Here is a 24,386-nt window from a genome sequence, read left to right as displayed (position 1 = left end):
TTACACACAGCAGCTGCCCAGAGCTGCGATAATCTGTGGATCAGACTGCCACAATACAGCTCCATCAGGGAGCTAATGTGACTGGAGTGAACCTGTGCAACCCGTGTCAGGGCTCAAACCTGGGTCACACTGTCCACACGCACGCTAGCTGGCTCCACTACGGACGTCCACACGTGTTATTCCCTCATGACTACCTCCAGATAAATCACTCATGGGCTCAGGAAGCTATCATTGGGTACAACTCAAAGGGCCACAAACATTAGGAGAACAGTGTGAGTGAGTCGTGTAGTGCTTGCCTGACGCTTAGCGACAGCTGTTAGCCTCTGTGTAAACTGAGTTTACATATCTAAGCCCTAACTCCCCAATTAGCTGAAAAAATGGCTATCATCAATATCAGAACTCATGTGAGGTCCCACAGGCAAACATCTAAGTGCAACTATATCCATTGTTAAATGTTTCCATTTAAATGTTACGGGCTGGACCAATTTAGATTAGATTTAACGTTTATTTTAACAGAGTACAGATACAAAGCCAATCAAATCCAGCTAGCATCTAACCAGAAGTGCAAAAGAAGAATAGTATTATTTACAGATCTTGTAGGTATAAGTTAAGAACTTTTCCTGCTTCAATCCAACTCCTTTATTAACTTAATTAACCCCATGGTATCCAAATAATGTCGCTAATATTAATAATGGTTCCTATTTTGTTCCATACAATACAAATATTTCTGATAGCAAACCACAATATTATTTCAGTCAATTTAACAAACTTTCATAAGACATTGAGTTGTTCCGCAGTGGAGGTGTTCAGTGCTGACTACTGCCTCCTCAGGCCCACAAAGAGGACAGGAAGAAATCCAAACGTGGATGAGGAACATGGGAGTCATTAGAACGGAAATCTGCTATCTCACAGCTACACTGAAGCAGGGACACGGCAGGTTACAAGAGAGTCTTCTCTGAGAAATCTGTACCTCGAACCCCCGACTGTTACAAACACACACACACACACACACACACACACACACACACACACACACACAAATACATGTACATTCTTGTGCAAAAACCCCTCTAACAATGTCACAATTGTCCACAAAATGTGCAGTCATTCAGCTATAGTCATTACAAAAGGACATGAACTTTGTTCCAGGTATTGGACACATTAGGTTCAACTCAATGGCCAGTGTCATGAGTCCCGTTGTTCCCATTCTCATTCCCATAAAGGTGCTGGGTTGCAAGCATGCAACTGGTCCATTACCAAAGACCACATCAGAAACAGCATCTGCTCTCCATGGCTCACTTCCATAATAACACACGCCTTCAAAGTTGGACTCCAGAGTGTGGTACAACTCCCAAGCGAGCAAGTCCTCCAGGCTGGCCAGCTCATAAGAGCAGAATAAAAACTCATTATGGTCCAATGTTGAATGGCATTTTCACTTAAATTCACCAACTATGTCCTCCAGGCAAAACCACACTGAACAGTCACTCGTCATACTTTTTTTCCCTCTCTCTCTCTGGTACATAAACACACACACACACACACACACACACACACACACACACACACACACACACACACACACACACACACACACACACACACACACACACACATCTTTAAGATATGCAAATCTTATTTGGTTTGGCATTTTCGGTTCTGCTTAATGTCAGCCTGTCTGGTAGAACAACAAGGAATCCATTCCAGACTGACACACATAAACACCTGCCTCCACACAAGCCCCCCTCACACACACACACACACGCACATACACACACACACACACACACACACACACACACACACACACACACAGCTCGGATTTGATTATATATATATGAAATCATAGTGCAAACTGATCAAAAGAGAAAATAATGTAATAATCCCAAGATGGGTCTTAGAGAAGAAGAACAACGGCAGTATTCCTTTGTTTGTTACAACAAGAAGAGGAGTAAAAGAAAAGATACCACAAACAATGAAGAATGACAGTCCAAGTGACAAGCATCACCATGGAAATCTCTTCCCCTCTCTCTGTCCTGTCTGTCCCTCTGTCTGTCTCCCCCTCTCTCTGTTCTGTTTGTCTGCCTGTTTGTCTCTTTCTCTCTCTGTCCTGTCTGTCTGCCTGTCTGTCTCTGTCTCTCTCTGTCTCTCTCTGTCCTGTCTGTCTCTTTCTCTCTGTCCTGTCTGTCCCTCTGTCTGTCTGTGTCTCTCTCTGTCCTGTTTGTCTGCCTGTCTCTCTCTGTCTCTCTCTGTCCTGTCTGTCTCCCTGTCTCTCTCTGTCCTGTTTGTCTCTGTCTCTCTCTGTCCTCTTTCTCTCTCTGTCCTGTCTTTCTCTTTCTCTCTCTGTCCTGTCTGTCCCTCTGTCTGTCTCTGTCTCTCTCTGTCCTGTTTGTCTCCCTGTCTGTCTCTGTCTCTCTCTGTCCTGTTTGTCTCCCTGTTTGTCTCTTTCTCTCTCTGTCCTGTTTGTCTCCCTGTCTGTCTCTGTCTCTCTGTCCTGTTTGTCTCTGTCTCTCTCTGTCCTGTCTGTCCCTCTGTCTGTCTCTTTCTCTCTCTGTCCTGTCTCTCTCTGTCTCTCTCTGTCCTGTTTGTCTCTTTCTCTCTCTGTCCTCTTCCCTTCATTTCTGACTTCCACATACCCTCACAAATATGTAGCAGCGGTTCTGTGGAATGTGGATGAAAGCATTGTATTATGTGTTATGATTTCCCAGGCCTCAGCAGGGAATCTCATTTTGGAATAGAGATAATCCCACCTTTCCCCCCAAAGACTACCTCCTTTTTTGCAAAAGCCCCAGTGCTAAAATACTGATCCCTTAAAGCAAAACTCACTCTGAGATTGATTAAATCCAGAAAATGGACATTCACAGTGTTCGCCCAGGAGGTGAAAAGTCAGCGGTCACATCACAGTGCACCGCGGCCTGGTCACAGCTGAACGAATTACTACATCCTGTATTCATTCATTTAGCTCTCGTCTCTGGATGATTGGGACTCCCAGGTTATGTGTAAATGTGCATGAATAGAGTATCATATTAGGTCCCTTCATTGACCCTTGTTATGTGGGCAGCAGTCGGATCATGGTTTCATTGCGATTTGTAATTTGACTAACCCCGCTGTGACCTCGGCCTGGGCATTCCCAGCTGACCAGTCAAAGGGCTGGTGGGGAGAGAATGTTATCTTAGGGCATCAGGGGCAGAATGTGGCCTTAAAGGATTGGCTTGTGGCAAATACCCAGCAGTCAGTGGGCCTTGAGGCATAAACCCAAAGACTTTAGAGTACCTCCTCTGCTTGTTCTTCTCCTCTCCTATCTGTGACCGTGGGGATCCTCTCCACCCCTGCTCTCCTATTCTATCACTCTATATATCTATCTGTCTCTCCTATTCTATCACTCTGTCTATCTGTCTCTTCTTCCCTCACTCTCTCAGTCATTCCTCTCAGGTTTGGGTTGATGTTCTTTCTATCTCATCCATTCAAGCTGATCAGGTTTATTTGATCATTCGAGTACATTTGGTCTAATTGGCTTCCAACCTGTTTATTCTATTATTTACAGTGGTACTTATCCATTTAGGTTTTATCTTACATTCTTGTAGCATTTAAGCCTACTGTTTATTGTATTAATAAACTGTTCATTCATTAACCAGTCATATTACTCCATGCCATCATATGTCACAACTGGCTTATATACTGCTTGGTAATACTGTAGGTAATTTAACAATTTAATGGAGTCAAATAAATTGTATTTTTGTCCCACAATGTTCAGGCACACACAAACCTTCCAGCCCAGTGTTTGAGATCGTTGGTAGCATTTTGGATGCCCTTACAATTCCAACCAGCACATATTACCCAGGAGAGTAAACTCTGTGAACACACTGACCTACAGCATATCCCCAATACAAACCTTATGGATGACAACGCATTTGACATGAGAATAAGGCTGAGGAGTTAGACAATAGTTTGGCTATTTGTTTTGAGAGACATGTGATTTGTTTGAGAGCATTGCTCTCAGCAGAGCGCTGAGTCATTGTTCCTCCATCAGATCATAAAGAGGCAATGTGGACAAGCCATTGAGCAGGGCTAATAAAACACACAACGCGTTCACAACCCATATACCAAGGCAACTTCACCTTATCTAACCCTTTAAATCATGCAGTAAATAATGCCGTTAGTGAGGGATTTCATTTTAGGATGAGTTATTGATTGCTGTCCCCAGTGATTTCCCATGGAAACAAACGAATCATACATTCACGACTGAAAAGAAGGTAATAATGTGGCCACATAGGAGTTTTGGTCATTAGTTTGATAGCAGGATAGTAAACAACCCTGATGGTTCAAATTAAAACCAGCGAGGTCATTACAGAGATAATTACCAGTGAGGCTGACAATGTTACAGCTCTTCTCTCTCCAGACTCAGAGTACCAACAGGCAATGGGCCATAGGAAAAAGAGAGCTTGCTGCTACAAATGTAATCACAATCATAATATCCACAGAGTAGCACATTTCGCTACTGAAAACAATGTAGTATATAACAAAAATTATACTGATATGTTATACTGATATGAACTATACTCTGTAGACTTAAGCCCTACTCTTCCGCTTGCATATCTGCACATGAAATTCACCAAAAACGTAGAGATGCTAACCACACGATTGGCTCAAAAGCTCTCTTTCATTTAAACATCCTGAACTTAGACATGCTGATTGGTCAGCGCCAAGCCTCCCACAGGAACCAGTGTGTGTGATTGGCTGGGAGAGCGACAGAAACCAGTGTGTGTGATTGGCTGGGAGAGCGACAGGAACCAGTGTGTGTGATTGGCTGGGAGAGCGACAGAAACCAGTGTGTGTGATTGGCTGGGAGAGCGACAGGAACCAGTGTGTGTGATTGGCTGGGAGAGCGACAGGAACCAGTGTGTGTGATTGGCTGGGAGAGAGCGACAGGCCTAAGGTGTGGAAGCTGGGAGGCAGATTAAGGTCATACGGGTGGGCAGGGTGCCATAAGGCCCGGTGTTTGTTTAAGGAACAGTTACTAATCGCGCTGAAAGTATCAACTCAGCCAGGACTTGCCAGTAGGGGTCATGCGCCTCAGTCCAGCCACTCTGAAATAAGCATGCAGGCCTCCTCTGCTGATTCATCATGCCAGTTAATCAAGCTCTTGGGGGAAAGAAAGAGGGAGGCAGTGAAAAAGGGAAAAGAATAGAAGAGATAGGAATAGCAAGGGGATGAAAAGAAAGTGGGGAGCAAAGAAGAGATAAATCAAATAACCCAAAGTCTTGCGCGGAGTGTGAGCGAGAGAGTGACAGCCAGAGATTCTGGGGCAAATCTGAGCACACTGGCAGCAGGCACACAGATCAGAGTGATCTCAGCTGGGATCAGATCGGCAGTCGGGGTTTAGGCAGCCTGCTGAGCGACAGAACAGAGAAGTAGAGCCTTCCTCCAAGAGTAACTCTCTCAGTGGAACGACACAACAACAACAACATACTCAAGTACACACACACACACACACACACACACACACACACACACACACATATTAGGAGACACACAGTGCACACACACAAACACAAAAATACACATGCATGTTTGCCTAACACAGTGCACACACACACACACATACACACAGTGGAGGAAGTCACCAAAAGCAGCACTTCCACACACACACACACACAGACACACACACACACACACACACACACAGCGGAGGAAGGCGCCAACAGCAGCACTTCCACACACACACACACACACACACACACACACACAGACACACAGACAGACACACACACACACACACACACACACACAGCGGAGGAAGGCGCCAACAGCAGCACTTCCACACACACACACACACAGACACAAAGACACACACACACAGACACACACACACACACACACACACACACTCGGTGGAGGAAGGCGCCAACAGCAGCACTTCCAACACTTTGCAAAACTCTTTGGCTGCCGCCAGCCATGAAAGAGTCAGCGTGACAGATGATATCTCTGCGTTTCCATAGCAATCTCGCCATCTCCAAAGCATTGCCTCTGACAGCAAGACTTTGTCGCCTCAAAAAAGTAGATCCAGCCTGAAAGCCTGTTATTACAGTTATCGTTCAACCAGGGTACATTTGCATAATTGAACTCTGTAATTGGCCATCTGTTGTACGCCTTTCTGAAGCATTTATTTCCCCCACTTCTCTGACACAGGACAGTAACTCTTATGTGATCTAACAGTTAAAGGCCCGGGAGGTCATTCCCATTGGCCTCTCAATTACACAGGGGTCAGCCTCATTCTGAGCAGCCCATTTCCATGATGGCCTGATTGAAAGGAACAGGCCAGGACAGGCCTTTTTGACATACACAAAAAATACGCTTTCGTGCTTTACTTGATTCCATGAAATTTAACATCATCTCAACAACAAACAGCTAGGCTTAGTGGTCCATTATACAGACACATTTATCATAACAGGACAATGGGTAGAAAAACTCTATTTTTCCCAAGTCACCATCTGATGTTTTTGCCTGGCCATAAACCTACGTTTGGTCTGGTTCATACTTGCCATCCCCACACTACAATTCCGAGTACATCACTTCACTGCCAACCATTAGTTACTTAGGTACAGGTAAAGCCACATCTTCAGATTTCATTGGCAAATGGGACTGGCTTGTGGACTTCTAATCTCTAGAGAGAGAGAGAGAGAGAGAGGGAGTGTGTGTGAGTGTGTGTCTGTCTGTGTGTGTGTGTCTGTATGCAAGTGTGTGAGGGGATCTGAAGTGGACATGCCCCAGATCGATGCAGACAGCAGCTGCTGGGGTAGAGATCTGACGGCGGATGACACCTCTAACCCCCTTCATGCCTGCCCTCGCCCAGCAAGATCCCCACACAAGGATCACACCACAGCATCATCTGTCATGCCCTCAACCGCCCATACCACTGCTCTCTCCAGCCAGGATCACACAGTGCCCTGCGCTTTCATCTCAATGGCTCAGTGCATCGCCATGGACAACAGCCGCTGGAATCAGAAGAGCACAAGACAGGCCGAACACAACTGAGACAGAGGTCCCTCAGGGGGACACAGTGAGATGGCCATGGGGCACAGACGTGTTTGTCGTTCTCATTTATCGCTTATGTTTCGTCAATCTGTCACGGCTTCGCAACAGTACCTTTTCAGACATTTGCAGTCCAAGCAGCTGCGTACAGCAATACTAGGCTGTGACTCAGCACTTTCTCCTCAGCTGACTCACACTCCAAAGTACATGGCATAATGTCAGCAACACTCAAAGGTGTTCAGTCACCACCGGTAACCATTACTCAGAGCACTGTCCTGAAAACCCACTAACAGCAACACCGAGAATAGGGCCCTATGATTACCACAATATGGAAGACTCAGAATTCAGTTAGTAAAACGGAGATGACAGTTAAAACACGGAATGCGCAGAATTTGACAGTTTGGAATAAAATGACGTAAGAGAAATACATTCGATAGCATTATAGGCAACATTGCTCGACATTGCTCAAGTTAATTAAAAAAGTTAATGAAACGACAACTCGGCAAATGTCATTATATCAACCTGTCATGTTCTGTGTTCTCTTTTAAATTAAACAGAGAGTTTACCACATTGATGGCGGACTGACACTGATGCATTGTGAACCAAACAGGAAATACGGTCACTCGTTGTAGACTAACATAGACTAAACCTGGCTATCAGGCGCAGCATCTGAATACTCTTACAATAACCATGATACTTACAATGCACATGTAGACTATCATAACACAACTGGCCTACTGAATCAGTACAAGGAAACTGGAAGGTAATCTCCCTTGCAATTCTATCCAATTAAATTGAAAATGATATATGAAAATGAGCGAATGCCACTGTATTTGTAGTCTTCGGGGTGCAAATTCTACATTCCCAACCCTATTACAACAGGTCTATCATCTTGACAGATAAAAAAAAAAAAAGAAGATAATAACAGCACAGTAGCCTATGTCCTGAGTACATTTTTAATTTGACATCTGATTTGAAGGTGATCAAATTGATCAAACTGAATCTAGAGAAAACAAGGAAGCACATGTCTTACCTCCGTCATATGAGGTGTTGGGTTGAATCCACACAGGTTGCACACCTGGGTCTTGCACTGGGTGCAGATGTTGTAGTTAGGAGGCTCAGCCGTGTTCCCCACGTTCAGGTCCGTCTTACAGAGGGGACAGTTAACCTTGGGCTTGGCTGTGGGGTCTGGGGGTCTCTGCTGCTGCTGCTGCTGCTGCTGCTGCTGCTGCTGCTGCTGGCCAGGAGGTGCTTGCTGCCCCACTGGTTTCCCAGCAGGCCCCTGTTTCAGAGGGCCTTTGGCAGGAGGCTGCTGCTGCTGCTGCTGCTGCGGCTGCTGCTGCTGCTGAGGAGGAACAGGCCCTCCTTGAGTGGGGTCCATGGTAATAACTTTGGTGGCCTGGTTGAGGAGGGAGGCACCAAAGCCAAAGAGCTTCCCGAATGGCTGCTCAGGGGGTGGGGGCTGGCGGGACGGAGAGCTCCCAGCGCTGCGGGTCTGGTCCTGCCGGGCCGGGATGCCCTGTGGAGAGGGACCCTGGCGGGAGAGGTCTGGCTGGGATGGGGCTTTGGTCATACCTGGAAGAGCGACTGCTCCGGGAGCTGGGAGCTTTCTCTGGGGTGGTGGGCCAGTCTGCTGGGCAGGGCCAGTCTGCTGGGCAGGGCCAGTCTGCTGAGCAGGGCCAGTCTTCTGGGCAGGGCCAGTCTGTTTGGGGCCGGGGGGTGGATGGGCCGCTGGCTGGGCCGCAGGCTGGGCCTGGGATTGTGACTGGGCTGGGGGAGGCTGGGGCTGGGCAGGGGCCGTGGCTGTGGCTGGAGGCCCAGGCTGGGGCTCAGGTTTGGCTTGGTGGGAAGGAGAGTGGATCTGCTGCTGGCTCTTGGAGCGCGGCGTGGTCATGTCCATTCCCAAAGCCCTCTGCATCTGGCAGTTCAGACACAGCCACTCTTGAACCTGTAATGCACACACACACACACACATACACACAGGTTAGTAACCTCATCCAAAAAGACATTGACTGACATGATGGATTGGCAAGCTGGCTTCTGGGCACAGCAATAGGAGGATATCCACTGATATGACCTCCAAAATGACACATCAGTCTCACACATCACAGTGACATATGTGTTTGACAAATACTGCAATATGACAACCCGTCATACTATTCTAATCCCAATAAGCTATAAGCATTCCAGCACCACAGAAAACTTCAAACCTACTGCACAAACATATATTAATAGCTGACAATAAAAATCAAAGGTTCAGTGTGAAAGCCTCGGGCTCTTTCTATGAATGCAGCTGAAATAAATTGTATGCGGAGGCTTGTGAAAGCGAGGCTGATTATAAACAACTCTAGCAGCCGCACAAAGGCAGGGAGAGGAGAAGAAACAGGATTGCAGGGGTTTCAGCCAAAGCAGACTGATTAAACCTGATTAAGCTGGCATTCTCTCCCTTTTCTTTCTCTTCGCTATCTTCTTTTTACTGCCCATCCTTCTCTCCCTCTATTTTACAAACCCTCTGTGTGTGTAGCCGTCTTGTGTAGTTTTCATCCCCGTCCTTCTTGCCCATCCCCCTCTCTCTCTCTCTCTCTCTCTCTCTCTCTCTCTCTCTGAGACACACGGAGAGTGTGTGAGTCTGTCTATGTGACGCACAGGCCTCAGACCTGTGTGATAATTGGCATCCCAGTGCTTTGACAGCTGCTTGGGCCACTTCCCTTTTCCAGGGCGCTGCTGTGAGATCAGGTTTGACAGGCTAGGGTGGGGAGTGGGCACGGAGGGACTGAAGGGCATACGGAGCATGTACACCAGCACACACACTCACACACACACACACACTCACACACACACACTCACACACACACACACACACACACACACACACACAGACGCATACACACACACACACACACACACACACACACACACACAGACGCATACACACACACACACACACACACACACACACACACACACACACACACAGACACACACAAACAGACACACAGACACACACACACACACACAGACACACACAAACAGACACACAGACACACACACACACACACACACACACACACACAGTATACACAATGAACCGAAGTGGAGTGAATATACATTCAGACACACACATGTGCATCAAATAGGTACAAGCACTACACACGTGTGCTTTATATACTTGCACATACATGTGATTTACAGTCCAAGCTCTGCAATGCACACACACACACACACACACACACACACACACACACACACACACACACACACACACACACACACACACACACACACACACACACACACACACACACACACACACACACACACACACACACACACACACACACACACACATACTGTCACTTCAGATCTTCCCTTGACCTCTCCATTCAATGCATGAATCATTCTGAATCATCCACTCATTAACTGCCAGGCCTGAGAGAAGGTAACCAGCGGACGGCCACAAGCCTGCTCTCCTCCTCGAGTGTAACATGAACGCAGGCAGCGCCTCGCCATGGCTAATGATATAGCCACCCTAGCTTTCATTACAAACTCATTTGAATAAGGCATTACAACTAACACTAACTATTTCACTTTACGTAATGGCTCTCGTAGTAATTGCCTTTCAAATAAATCCGTGGCTCCTGGTGGTGCTCATTTCCAGACGAAGATAATGACATTATTGTTCATCATCCTACCGCAAACAGTCACGGGGGCCATTATTATTCAAAAATGACTGCATCACTCCTGATAGTGATCATTTACTGCTGCGATCTGCAATTGCTGTTGTACAGCGTTGGTCCTTTTGACTCCATTTGAATCAAACTCCAAAAGGAGGAGGCCCTTTTTGTCAACACCTCCGAGATCACCATTATGGCAGAGGTATAGATGCTGAGGAGATCTACAGGCCTTTCTTAAAGAATCGCACATTTTGTAGCATCTGATTCAATAGCTAGCTGGTGTGTAGATTGGATTTTTCTTAGGATTTCAATCTTCAGGGACTTCTTGGCTTGGTGCCGTCAGAAAGTCCCTATATTGATCCGTTGCATATCTATAGTCTCAGGTTTCTGTTTGTATATCTCCAGGCTCTCCCCCTCTCTCTCTCTCCGTCTCTCTCTCTCTCTCTCTCTCTATCTCTCTGTCTCTTAATGCCCCTGTTGAGCGAGTGTAGAGAGACCGACATGCGGTGAGCTCACAGAGACAGAGTACAGCTCTAGAGGGTGAAGAGAGAGATGGGGGTCCAGAGCCCTCATGAGACTGTTAGCGAAAGAAGAGGAAGAGGAGGAGGTGAAGAAGGAGGAGGAGGAAGAGAGATTGCCCGCCAACATGTGATCCGTCATTAGATCAGACCTTTTCCTCCGTGCCAGCCAGTATACTCGCCCAACCTGTCAGTGCTAATCTCTCCTCAGAGCCCGTCTCCCGCTCCGGCACTTTTTATTCTCTGTCCAACTCTGACTCTGTCACTCCTACTCTGCCTTCACAGTATTCTCATTTAACTCTTTGTCTTTGTCTGGCTTTATCTTGTTCTCTTCACTCTTCTCTCTCTCTCTATCTCCCGCTCTCTCCCGCTCTGTCTCTTTCTCTCCTCTTTCTTTGAGAACAGCACCCTTCATGTCCTCTCTCTGTTCACTGATCTAAAGGCTCTTCACCTCCGCTCTCTGAGGGAAAACAGTAGTTTGTCATCATTATTCCATTGTATTTAATACTGTATGCAGAGCCAAATAGCTTATGGACTATACAATTATGACAAATAGCTTATGGACTATACATTATGACAAAATATGCCCAATGTACAGTGCAGCATGCTCTCTCTCTCTCTCTCTCTCTCTCTCTCTCTGTGTACGTGTGTGTGGTTAAGCGAGAGAGAGAGAAAGAGAGAGAGAGATTGTGTAAGGTGCCTGTACATGTCTGTTCATGTGTAACAAGTAATATGTTTTATTTCCAGCAAGTGAAAAAGATGACCATAGTGGTGTGTGCGTGAGTGTCGGTGTGTGTGCGTGCCCGTGTGTGTGAGTGTCGGTGTGTGTGCCTGTGTGTGTGAGTGTTGGTGTGTGTGCGTGTCCGTGTGTGTGAGTGTCGGTGTGTGTGCGTGCCCGTGTGTGTGAGTGTCGGTGTGTGTGCGTGCCCGTGTGTGTGAGTGTCGGTGTGTGTGTGCCTGTGTGTTTGCGTGCGTTTGAACGTGTCTTTCAGTTGATTAATTCCCCAGATGCACATACTCTCTCTGTAGCCATTGATTTACCCACAAATTATCCTGCAGTGCCTATCCCATTGATCCTACTGTTCAGTGTGTGTGTGTGTGTGTGTGTGTCTTGAAACTGAATCCTTTACGAGTGAGGAGCCTGTAGTTTCTGCAGACATACAGCACTGCACAAGACACACGCTGTAATCACCTCTGCTCTGATTTCACACAGCTAACTGTTTATCTTGCATGGCTATTCAAGTAAGCTCTTGAGTCACAAAATATTTATGGGGAAGCACCACGGCTCTGCTGCCACTGTGTTCTCTCCTGGGCTTCACTGGGATACAAATCAGCACAATGAAGACAAGCAGGGCATGAAAGAGAGAGAGACAGCTACAAACAAGATAATAAAGATGCTAGAGACACAGAAAATAGAAACAGAGACAGACAGACAGACAGACAGACAGACAGGACTGTGTGACAGGTAGACATAACAGACATACAAACAGGAAGAGGACAGGAAACCATTTAAGAAAGAAAGAAAGAAAGAAAGAAAGAAAGAAAGAAAGAAAGAAAGGTAAGACACACTGGAACAGATGGAAAGACAGACATTTAAGAGTTGGCAAGGCAAACGAACGTACAAGGCTGGGGTGGGAACATGTACATGGAGCCAGTCAGATCATCATGTCACTGCTGAGACAGACACGGAAGAAGCGTCTGGTGGGGCAGTATCAGCTCACTACAGCAGGAGGTGGGGGAACGAGAGAGAGAGAGAGAGAGAGAGAGAGAGAGAGAGAGAGAGAAATAAGGGAGTGAGAGAGAAATAAGGGAGCGAGACGGAGAGAAAAAGACAGGTGGCTGCTGAACACTGCAGTTTGGTGGGGCGAGGAAATCATTTAGAATGCAGTCAGTTTATCAACTCGCTGGCAAAAAAACTGGGCCATGAAACATCAAAAGAGCAGTTGCATGCCTTTGTGTATAGTGTATTTGCGCCTGCGCCTGTGCACACAAATACACACACACACACACACACACACACACACACACACACACACACACACACACACACACACACACACACACACAAACACACACAAGCACACACACACACACACATCTCCGCAGCCTGCCAGCTCATTAGCAGGCTCTCCTCAGCCAACATCAGTTTAAGCAGAAACTGTCAGTTTCCCAACATGATGATTTCATTATGAACTTAAACTGATTAGCAAGAGAATCGAGTGATACTTGACGGACAGCATTGATCACTGCAATCATACCCAAAGCCCTAACCCAGGCATAGTATTCAATTCAATTCCATTACATTTTATTTACAGTATATTGCGCCAAAACAAATAAAATTGCCTCAAAGCGCTTTACAGAGCCCCAGAGCCTGACCCCCATAGTAACATAGTATGCCAGCTCTGCATGTTGACACCTTGCAGTGATGGATTGTATTGGAAGCTGAGTCGCCTGTTTGAAACTCAGGACTCTATCTAGCCCAGTGGAAGGCCCCACCTCTCTGCTTCAACCAATCAGGGCCAGCTGGTCAGGTGACTTGGCTCAGAGGCAGGGTTTTGCAATGTGGAAATTATATGGAGGATTTTTTTTTCTCACCGAAACACAAGGCTAAGTCATAACATTAATGTGTGGACTAAATATAAAATTGTATGATCAACAAAGGGATCAAAGAGCCTCTCCATTCATCGCCATACAGCAATACGCCAGCACAGCCTCTCCCTGTGGTACTGATGCTGCGCTGGGGCTCGTTCTGGTGGGGGTGGAACAAATGGGGATGGAGAAGCTAGAGTCGGTCTGAGCACATACACCACCTCAGACTGGGCATCACTGTACCTCACTGATCTACAGGACACACGTGAGGAGTGATAACATGTCAAAATCACATGCTGTCATTGCAAAGACATTGTGGGCATACATCCATATTTATGCAATGTTTGAAAGTGTGTGTATGTGTGTGTGTGTATGTGTGTGTGTGCCGTCATGAGTATGTGTATGTATGCATGGACTGTATATTCATGCGCGTACACATTTGTATGCGCGCGTGTGTGTGTGTGTGTGTGTGTGTGTGTGTGTGTGTGTGTGTGTGCAGAGCGCTCAGTCCAGATGGCTATGATCTCACTTCCTGCATTTTCCTGGATGATTGATCCAGGCACTGAAGTAAGGGTGTGAGACGGAGGGTCTCATTCCTCCAGATGGATCGCCCCCATACAAATAGCCCCCATCCTTAGGCAGTCTCCCCCAGATACCCCTCTTCATTCCTCCAGATGGATCGCCCCCATTGAAATAGCCCCCATCCCCAGTCAGTCTCCCCCAGATACCCCTCTTTCCAGATAACATTTACATTTAGTATCAGACTCTTTTTATCTAAAGAAACATCCCCATGAAAGCACCACATGAAGGTTGCATCTGTTATCGTGAATCCAAGGCGCACACTATATGACCTTGAGATTGGTAGCACCATCTTCTGCTGATGCAGATGAAAAAGGGGGCTCTGCCTGACTGGATCATTTAGGCCCTGCTGTTTGTCATGCTGCACCTGGGGACCTGTTTGCACCTGCTTACGACCCAAACCACCCCCGGATCAGTGCCAGTGCAGACAGTGTGAATGAAGATCGCTCCACGGTGCGTGACTCCTCCCGTGATTGTCACGGCTAATGTGCCGCTGGTCAAGGGTGCGAGGGGAGGCTGAGACAGAATCGATTTTTCTCACTCATGCTTTGATGGGCCTCGTCGGCCAATTCTCCTGATATTGACCCACAATTCATCTCTCATTTTCTGATCTCACTCCTCCTGCTATGTCTTTTACTTGCATTTTCCACTTTACTTCCATTTTCTTTCTGCCTCTCTCTCTCACTCTTAATACTATGCACCCCCCCCCCCCCCCCCCCCATCTCGCCTCTCGCCTCTCCCTCGATTCTCTCCTCCGAGGCTGGGGCTTGCAGGGCTGGAGTGGGAAATCATTTTCAGGGGGTGAGTGAGATCTATAAATAGAGGATGAGCCAGTGGCAGGCGGATCCTCCCCTGCGCCGTGCCGGGAGACTACTGGAGTGTGTCCGCGCCACTTCTTCTCCCTCGGTGTATCGCTCCATCGTTCTGTCTCCTCCTCCTCTCTCTTCCTCTAAGACGATATCTTTTCTCACGCTCGCGCTAAATTTCCCTTCCTCTGCTTGCTCTTGCCACCTCTCACCAAGCTCTCTCTCTCTCTCTCTCTCTCTTGCACACGCGCGCGCCTTCTCTCCTTCCTCCTTCCTCTTCATTTCTCCCTTCTCTCGCCACTCTACCTCACTCGTGTATCTCTTTCTACCCTCCTTCTCTGTCTCAGTCTTTGTCTGCCAATTTCCTCCATTTCCCCCCCTCAGGGATAAATGCTAGTTAAAGAAAACAGGGAGCATGTGGTTGTTTCAGCTATCTTGCTCCTCGCAGGAAGACCCAACATTAGTCATGACCTGTGTACAGACACCCACTGTAGATTCCACTATAAAAACAAAATGTTCTTCCACAATTCTATAAAAAAAAATGCTTTGCTTAGGTTTCAAAGGTAATGGTCTCACCCTTAACTATGATCAGACACCAAAAATAGACAAGCTTGAACTTCAGATCAGAACAACGTGTATAAAAATATATGTATTTACAAGCAGACAATGTTCTCACTTGAGAAACTATAATGGATATGGTATATATACAGTATATTTTATGCTCAGGCTGCCTAAAGGTAAAGGACTGGTATTTAGCAGACGCTTTTATCCAAATCGACGTACAGACAACCTGCAACAAAAGGGAATCAAACCCTTGCAAAGCGGTGACGCTAACCACTGCACCAATGCACCATCAAAGCCACATTTTCACAAAGGTAGCACTTAAACTTAACACCAACCAATTCTGCTTTCTACATTTTTCCATCTGTGACAAGTTATGTAGAGATTACATGTATTCTCTACATGGCAAAGATGGAGGCCACTGGCTTTCTCTGTATTCACTAGAGTATGTGTTCCAAGAAACATTAACTGTCACAACAAAACACTGATTGATAATCACATCCATTTCAAATTTGTATCACCTGTCAATAATTGCATATTTTCTAAGTTGACAAGTAGAGTATTTCCTCTCATGAACAATCAAAAACAAATACTTAAGAAAGACTATTTTGAAAAAACAGGCCCCAAAGAAACGCAATGCAACAAAAGTGAATTCATTTGTGATCACTGACACACAGGTTAGAAAACCTGTGATCCTTGAAACAGAAACGAATGTGCCTGTCATTTCCTTTTAGCCAAATTGCATGAACATGGTTATAAAATGACCTGTCAACACCAGAACTCTATCAGTTTTTGGACCTATGGATTGAGTCTATCACCAAGGCTCCACATGGAAAACAATTGCCAGAGGAACTGAAAAATATGACTGTGAGACTTCACAAAGATGGAGAAGGATACAGGAAGATCAGTGACCGACTAAACATCAGTTCGAAACCCAGGTGCAGCAGTAATCAGGAGGCATAGAACAAGCCATAGCATCGCTAATCAGAGCCACAGAGGCTGTCCTCCTGACATGACACCATAGATAGTGCACTCCTCACACGCCCTGGCTCTGTGTTTCACTCTTGGCACCGCGGTTATCAATGGAAATCTGAGTTTCTGTGACAGCTCAGACCCGTGTGACGGACATTGCATAATGTCAATCTCTATGGCCGGTGTCCAAGAAAAAAAAACCCTTGCTTGCTCTTTGGCGCAGAACTGCTATATTAAACATGAGATTCATGGTAAAGCAGCTGCTGAGACCACCAAAAGTTGGTCAGCATAGTCTCTAAAATGGTGATCTTATCATGGTAACAAAGGAAAGGTCCCCGCACTGTTATAGCTCAGACACCTCGGGTCAGGAAGCAAACCGAAGTGTGAGCGACTGCAACCAATTATGGGGCGACAGTGGTACAGGAGGTAAAGAAGTCGTTTAGTAAGCAGAAGGTTGCTAGTTCGATTCCCTGTCGAAGCGTCCTTGAGCAAGACACTGAACCCCTAATTGCTCCTGATGTGCAGTGTGCCATCAGTGTAAATGTAAAATGTGTATACATTGTAAGTCGCACATATGTAAGTCGCTTTGGATAAAAGCGTCTGCTAAATGACTAAATGTAAATGTAAATTATAGTATGGGAATGGGGGTAGGCCATTGAGAATCAGCTCAGTCAGCGGATATCATATCAGCTGATTATCATACAGAACAACAAAAGGTTGCCAGACCTGTTTGCATTAGAAGCCTAGCTCATTGACATTAGAAGCCTATGAGGTGTCTTAAACAGTATGTATGGATAGAGTTGGAGATGCTTGCTGTTCGGATCTGCACTGCATCAAACTCAAGATACATTTGTTCCGGCTCAGTTGGGGTCCAGCATGTTTGTGGTGAGCCTGGCCAGGACTACCACAGTGAATGCATAGTGAGCCTGGCCAGGACTACCACAGTGAATGCATAGACCTCACAGTGAAGCACGGAGGTGGGAGTGTGATGATATGGGGCAGCATGAGTGCAAAAGGTGTTGGGGAGGTGACATTTACAGATGGCACCATGAATGGCCGACAAGATGACTCCAGAAGCTTGGCAGAAGAGGAATATTCCAGCATGATAAAGATCCAAAACACACTGCAAAAACCACACAAGAGTTTCTAAAGAAGAAGAAAAAAAAATGAAAACTATGATCTGGCCAAGTATGTCGCCAGACTTTAATCCAATAGACACCTTTGGGGTCTTTTTTAGAGAAAGGTAGAGCAACACCACCCCCTCCAGCAAAGAGCAGCTGAAGAATGGGAGAACATTGACTTTTGTTTCATCGACTACCTACTCTGGGGCCTGTGTTTTTAATGTAGTTAATCTAAACTGGTAGTGTGTTGTAATGGCACTAGTTTATGTGCGGCGCGCAGCGCGCATTGATCGTTCGGTAATTCTACAGTTAGTCATTTTACATAAGAGCACATACTCTTCTGTTTAAGTAAGGCAATTACTGTAAGGCAATTTTGAATCATTTGTCATGTAATTTATATTGCACAGGGGTGCACTCCGTACTTCTGTTTCTATACTGTATACAACAACCATTTGACAGAATTGCAGTTCGCACACACATTAGCCCACAGGCATCATATGGTGACAACATACCATTACGGAACTGTAACCACCTGTCACATCCATCATCAGTGTGCAGCTGGTAATGTGGACATTTGCGCTGAATTATTAAGTGTGTGTGTGTGTGCGAGTGTGTGTGTGTGTGTGTGTGTGTGTGTGTGTGTGTGTGTGTGTGTGTGTGTGTGTGTGTGTGTGTGTGTGTGTGTGTGTGTGTCTAAGAGTGACAGGGGAATGAAAGCTTTACGTAGCGCCTGATTCAGCTCTATTTCAATCTCTGAGGAGTGAACATGGTGGAGGAGCGAGGGGAGTGGAGAGAATGGCAATGGAGGGGAAAGTCAATAAATAGAGGTGGATGCAAGCCCAGGGAAAAAAGAGGAGAGGCACGACGGGGATAGTAGAGGAGATGGGAGAAGGAGGGAGAGAAGCAGAAGGGGGGCTTAAAAGGTGATGAGAAGGGAGGAGAGATTAAAGAAAGAGCGAAAGAAAGAACAAAAAAGAAATAAAGGAAAAATTAGAATGGAGATAGGAGGGAACGGAAAGGTGATGAGAATGGAAGGGGAGAGATTACAGTCAGTGGTTTGGAGGGTGATTCTTCTGCCTCTGAGCTCTCTCTCTCTCTCTCTCTCTCTCTCTCCCGCTCTTTCTCCCTCCCTCTCTCTCTCTCTTTCTCTCTCTCTCTCTCTCTCTCTCTTTCTCCCTCTCTCTCTCTCTCTCTATCTATCTCTCCCCCTCTCTCTCTCTCCCTCTCTCTCTCTCTCTCTCTCCCGCTCTTTCTCCCTCTCTCTCTCTCTCCCGCTCTTTCTCTCTCTCTCTCTCTCTCTCTCTTTCTCCCTCTCTCTCTCTCTCTCTCTCTCTCTCTCTCTCTATCTATCTCTCCCCCTCTCTCTCTCTCTCTCTCTCTGAGTAATCTCAACAGCACACTCATCCGCTCCACCTCTGTCCCCGTCACCCAAAGACAAGCTGGAAGTGACAACACTGAAAACCAACAGCAACCACTTCCAGTCTCTCTCTCTCTCTCTCTCTCTCTCTCTCTCTCTCTCTCTCTCTCTCTTTCTCTTTTATCTTGCCTCATCACTCTCTCTTTTTCCTGTTTTTACTTTACTGTCTCGCACAAGCTCTCAGGACACCAAAACATATTTACACCCCAGGATCACACACCTCCTACTCTCTCTCTCTCTGAGGAGTCCATTTTGAGCATCTCCACTGCTGAACTGTGCCAGGCACTGGGTCAGCTCCAGGCAGGGCGTCCATTACCCCCAGTGCTTTAATTTCACACAAGTCCTCTCCGGAGATCCACCTAGCCCACCCCAGCACTCCCATTAACACTGCGGTTTACAGGGCTTGCTGCGGTCTGTTTGCTATCCATCTTTCTCCATCTCTTTCTTACTGTGCCTGTGGAAGTGTTTGTCTCTATCTGCTAGTTTTTCACGGTCTTCTTTTCTTGCTGCTGTTGTATTTGTGTGTCTGTGTGTCTGTGTGTCTCTGTGTATGTGTGTGTGTGTGTGTGTGTGTGTGTGTCTGTGCGTACATCTCCTCCACAAGAGAAGGTAGTTTCTCTCTCCTGGTTTTATCATCTTCATCTCTTCTCGCTCACTTCATCTCAGCGGTGTGATCTCTAATACACTGACATTCGACACTGATCATTAAATACCCCCAAAGCAAGCACACCTACCTCTGTGAGATGAGGGTTGGGGTTGAATCCACATTGGCTGCAGACCAGAGAGTTGCACTGTGTGCAGGTGTTGCCGTGCGGCTTGCCGGTCGTGGGGTTCGTCAGGTCGGCGGTCTTGCAGACAGGGCACAGTTTGCTGCTGGGCATGGGTGCGATCTGGGGCACAGAGTACGGTGAAGTCGGGGCGCTGCTTCGGTCAGGGGACGGAGAGCGTCCTGTCTTACTGCTGCCCACGTCCACCTGGAGAGTCTTTCGGGCTACGTGTCCCTGGTCGGGGGTGGCAGTCTGTGCAGGGGCCTGCTGGGGGGCCCCAGGCCCTGGCCCCACTGGAGCTGGGGCTCCTGGTTTAGGCCCTGCACCAACACTGTGGAGAGAAAGGACAGAGTTACATTAGAGATGCTCGAACATTATGAACGCGGTCCTATATGGACCCACCTACAGCCACGGTAGCCATCTATGGTGTTAAAGGATTTCATTCTCTGAAAAGACACTGTGTTTAAAAAGACATGAAAGACGTGAAAACTGACCGGTTCGGGTTTTTGCTTTGCTTTTTAACCAATTTAACCTTGCAATGACACACCACCGTGGTCCACCAGGCTCTGGTCAGGGAGGAGGTATGGCGGGTTACGCGCTGACATGGGAGCGAAACACATTAGAGTTCCCCCACAGAGCTAAAAGCAGCTGGGCTTGGTTGTTCAGGTGTACTTAAGCACCCTATATGACGCCACCAACGTTAGTTACACCCAGATAGTCACTGCAGGGAGAGTGAGCGGATGGTCGGGATGCACCATTACCTGGGCGCTCTCTCTCTGAGCTTTATTGCATTTTCAAAATGGGGTCCTCCATTGTGCGCAAGCTGTTCTCAGTATAGCCATGAGTAGTTTGTGCTCTGACTGTGGAGAGTGGAGTGTGCAACCCTCTGGCTTGAGGGAAGGTTGCAATGCAGTATTTATTAAAGATGGTTATGCTATGCTATGCAGTATGGGCATGTGGTATGGCACTGACTTATTCATTTCTGAATGGCTGGTTCATGTTGCAGACCGGTTGTTCATTTTTCTATCAGCTTCCCATTCAGGCTCATTTGTGTTGGCATTTATACTGTATACCCTCGCTACTGTCGACAATTCGGTTAATTAGCTTGTGTTTACACTGAGCCGGGAGTCTGTATTTGGAGGTGTTATTTACTCCCCTCGTTTGCTCTCTGTGTTGTTGTTTTACAGTCACTTCTCAGTGCAGCTAGACAATGTAGCTTTTTACCCTCGGTACTCTGCCATATCCATGGTTGATTCTGAAGCTGTAATGTGCTTTAAGTGGCCATTTGGAAGGGTACTAAGAGGAGGCTGCTGTAGCTATATCCCCACCACCCACCAACTGTGCACCAAAAGTACCCCCTTCCCTCCCATCTAAAGCCCAACTGTACCCCACTGTGCCCCTACTCTCACAGCAGCATGTATAAGGCCAGGTAACTCTCAGGCCAGGTAACTCCAACATTCTCTTTTAGATGCCTGCTCAGACTGCTTGGTTATATATAGAAAACAGAGGAAGAGTGAAGGAAGAGCTAGAGACAGTTAAACTAGCTGAAAACAAATGCAGTCCTGTACTCCTGTAGTAAAAGCCCCTGTTGTTCTGCTGTCTAACAGGAATCTTGTTTGCGGTCCACTTGGGACGTCATCAGTGTCCCATCACCTAATCTTGTTCTCTCTCTCTCTCTCTCTCTCTCTCTCCCCTCCTCTCAACAACCTGGACAGTACACACATAGCCACAGAGCCTTTTAACAGCCCCCAGCACCCAACGCAAGCATCTTGTTTTCAGACTGACTCAGCAGACCGGCTGTTAGGACCTAATCTAGTCCCACGGACCACCAGTGCAGCAGGGAAGAGTTTCAAGTGAGAATGAGGCTCTGTGATTTGAGACTATAGTGTATAGCAACCCTTTGGCGCGTGACACTGATTCAGACAAATAGCGGGACTGTACCACTCAGGGTCAGAGGCATCATCACTCTGACATCACCCTGCCAGTAAGAACAATGAGATCACCCATCACCGAGACACCAGGACTCTTTCCTGGTACTCTGTCAGCAGTGACAGAAAGTGTGACTACTCATGGCGAGGTGCTCTGTCACTGTGATGGACCTCAGCACCTGGGTGGTCATTTGCTTCTCGGTTGTCATGGCGATAGAGACCTTGTTGGCGTGAGTAGGGGGTCAACTCTTCCCAGAAGGGAACTGATAAATACATGCACTACATCAGCAGTGGGATCTCCGTACCCCCCTCTAAGAAGGGATGTGGAAGAATGGTGCAACAGCTCAAAGGCAGATTTGGTGTCTTGTTTACAGTCACAAACCAAGCAATTAAAAAAGCAATCACACAACAACAGTGTTTTGAGAGCGTCTGGGATTTGTTTGCTGTTTTTAACTTTTAACTAAAAGAAAGTTACAACACAAAAATAAAACAGAATCAATTATTTTTGTCACTGACTCGATGTTTAAAAGCCTCCCAGGAGAAAGGAACACCAAATACATCCATACATCCATAATATTCATTGTCAGCCACCCAGATCACCTGGGGAAAGGAATCCTCATGACTAATATCTTACTGTAAATATGGCTTCATTAGCCCATCCACCTGGTGTTGACCCATTCAGACCCCTTTTCAAGCATAGTCACAGAGACTGACTTACTGTGGCCTCAGCGCCACTGTAGGGGACCAGAACGAGTGTATTTATCACACTGTGTGTACCAGTATGTGGGAAAGGGTCAGGTGTATTAATCACACTGTGTGTACCAGTATGTGGGAAAGGGTCAAGTGTATTAATCACACTGTGTGTACCAGTATGTGGGAAAGAGTCAATGGCATTTCATAGAAATAAGGCAAATTGTCCCCTCAGATTTGTTGTCATTACACTACCCTCAGCTACTTGTTCAACAGTTCACACCAACTGGCATGCATGTTTTGGCTAGGACAGACACACCTATATCCCAATTTTATTCTCAAGCCAAACACAGTGCTGCATAATGGGTACAAGAAATGAATATATGTGGTTATATGACAAACAGATCTCCGAATCTGAGCGCATGGGAGTGTTTGACAGCGAGGTACCGCTGGGCTCGTGACAATCGATTGCTGCGGTAGCTGCAGCCCAACTCCTTTCTCTACGGGATGAAACCAGGGAGCTGTGCAGCGGGCTGACACAGTCTGTAATATACTACTCTTGCTGTTCAGTTCTGTAACATTTAAATATGCTATGCTTCGACATCCGCCTATATCTCCAGCCCTCTACAGTGTGTATATACATTTGGTCAAAATGAGAATACACAAATACCCCACCAAACACATAGATTACATACATACATACATACATACATAGATTATTAAACAGCTTACTGTGGCAGAGTCTGCAAAATCCTTGTGACAAGCACACCATATTTTCCCATCACAATTACCTTGACCATTTGTCAAACAAAATGACACCTCAACAACGTGAGCGGAGAAAATGCAGGCAATTATTTCTGAGGCATCCTGCAGATAGCACTGCTGTGTCTGGTCTTTTGCCCCTCACAGATAACAGTGGAAAGCCCATGAGATTTATTTCTCACTGATCTCTACCAATGCCTGTATCTACCAGAGCTGGAATGTAAAGAGCCTCTCTCTCTCTCTCTCTGATTTTAATGGAGACTACCAGCCTTCGTGTGTAAGCATGTATCTCTGTGTGTGTGTGTGTGTGTGTGTGTGTGTGTGTGTGGAGGTGATGGAGGGGGAACATTTGAGTACTTACATAAATATCAGTGTCTGTTTTATTTTCCAGCCACTAATTATGAAGTCAACTAAACCAAGGCATTCAGACGCTTATCTCCCTTTCTCTTTCATATGTCTCACTTTCTCTCTCTAATCTCGATGCTATTTTTATGAGGGTACCTCCAGCACCTCAGAATGAACATGTCTAACACCAGCAGTGTTCATACAGTGTTCAGAGACACCATGGTATGCGGGAGCCATAAACACAATGGAAATATGGAAGGTTAGAAAAAAGCCTACTCTGCCAGTTAATCCAAAACACTGGTTAGCATTCATAACTTAAATTAGGACACATTTAACAGAGGACAATGCATGAAGCACCAGAGTTTCTGAGGGGTCAGCCTTACAGTGCCTACACACTATGCAAAGCAGTGGTGGTAAAGAATTAATTCATGTTTGGACGTTTGACCTTAATCCAGCTACTTTATCAATTCCATCCAGGACTGCAAGAATTCATTTTCTCTGACCTTTTTGCTAACTGAATTGCTTGGTTTTCCTTCACTGGCAAAACTGACAAGCCCAACAAATCAACCAATGTTCGGAATCATTCAAGGAACAACAAAAAAAGAGTTGCTTTTTTTCCAGACAAAAA

The 24,386-nt window shown here is 46.4% G+C and overlaps 1 protein-coding gene across 1 annotated transcript in view; it reads right to left on the bottom strand.

Annotated features, from left to right (window-relative positions):
• The window catches only part of bsnb (bassoon (presynaptic cytomatrix protein) b), a 71,328-nt gene that overhangs the window by 42,240 nt on the left and 4,702 nt on the right, over positions 1–24,386 (bottom strand). Inside the window, exons 2-3 of the mRNA XM_031568353.2 lie at positions 20,001–20,364; positions 8,063–8,977 (exon numbers count right to left, since the gene is read on the bottom strand). Of these exons, the coding sequence (XP_031424213.1) occupies positions 8,063–8,977; positions 20,001–20,364 (1,279 nt within the window). The remainder of the gene's footprint in view (positions 1–8,062; positions 8,978–20,000; positions 20,365–24,386) is intronic.

Source organism: Clupea harengus, chromosome 5 (assembly GCF_900700415.2).
Source record: "Clupea harengus chromosome 5, Ch_v2.0.2, whole genome shotgun sequence".
Classification (NCBI taxonomy): Eukaryota; Metazoa; Chordata; class Actinopteri; order Clupeiformes; family Clupeidae; genus Clupea; species Clupea harengus.
The sequence above is the reverse complement of the archived record's forward strand: the minus strand, read 5'-3'. Positions and strand labels throughout refer to the sequence as shown.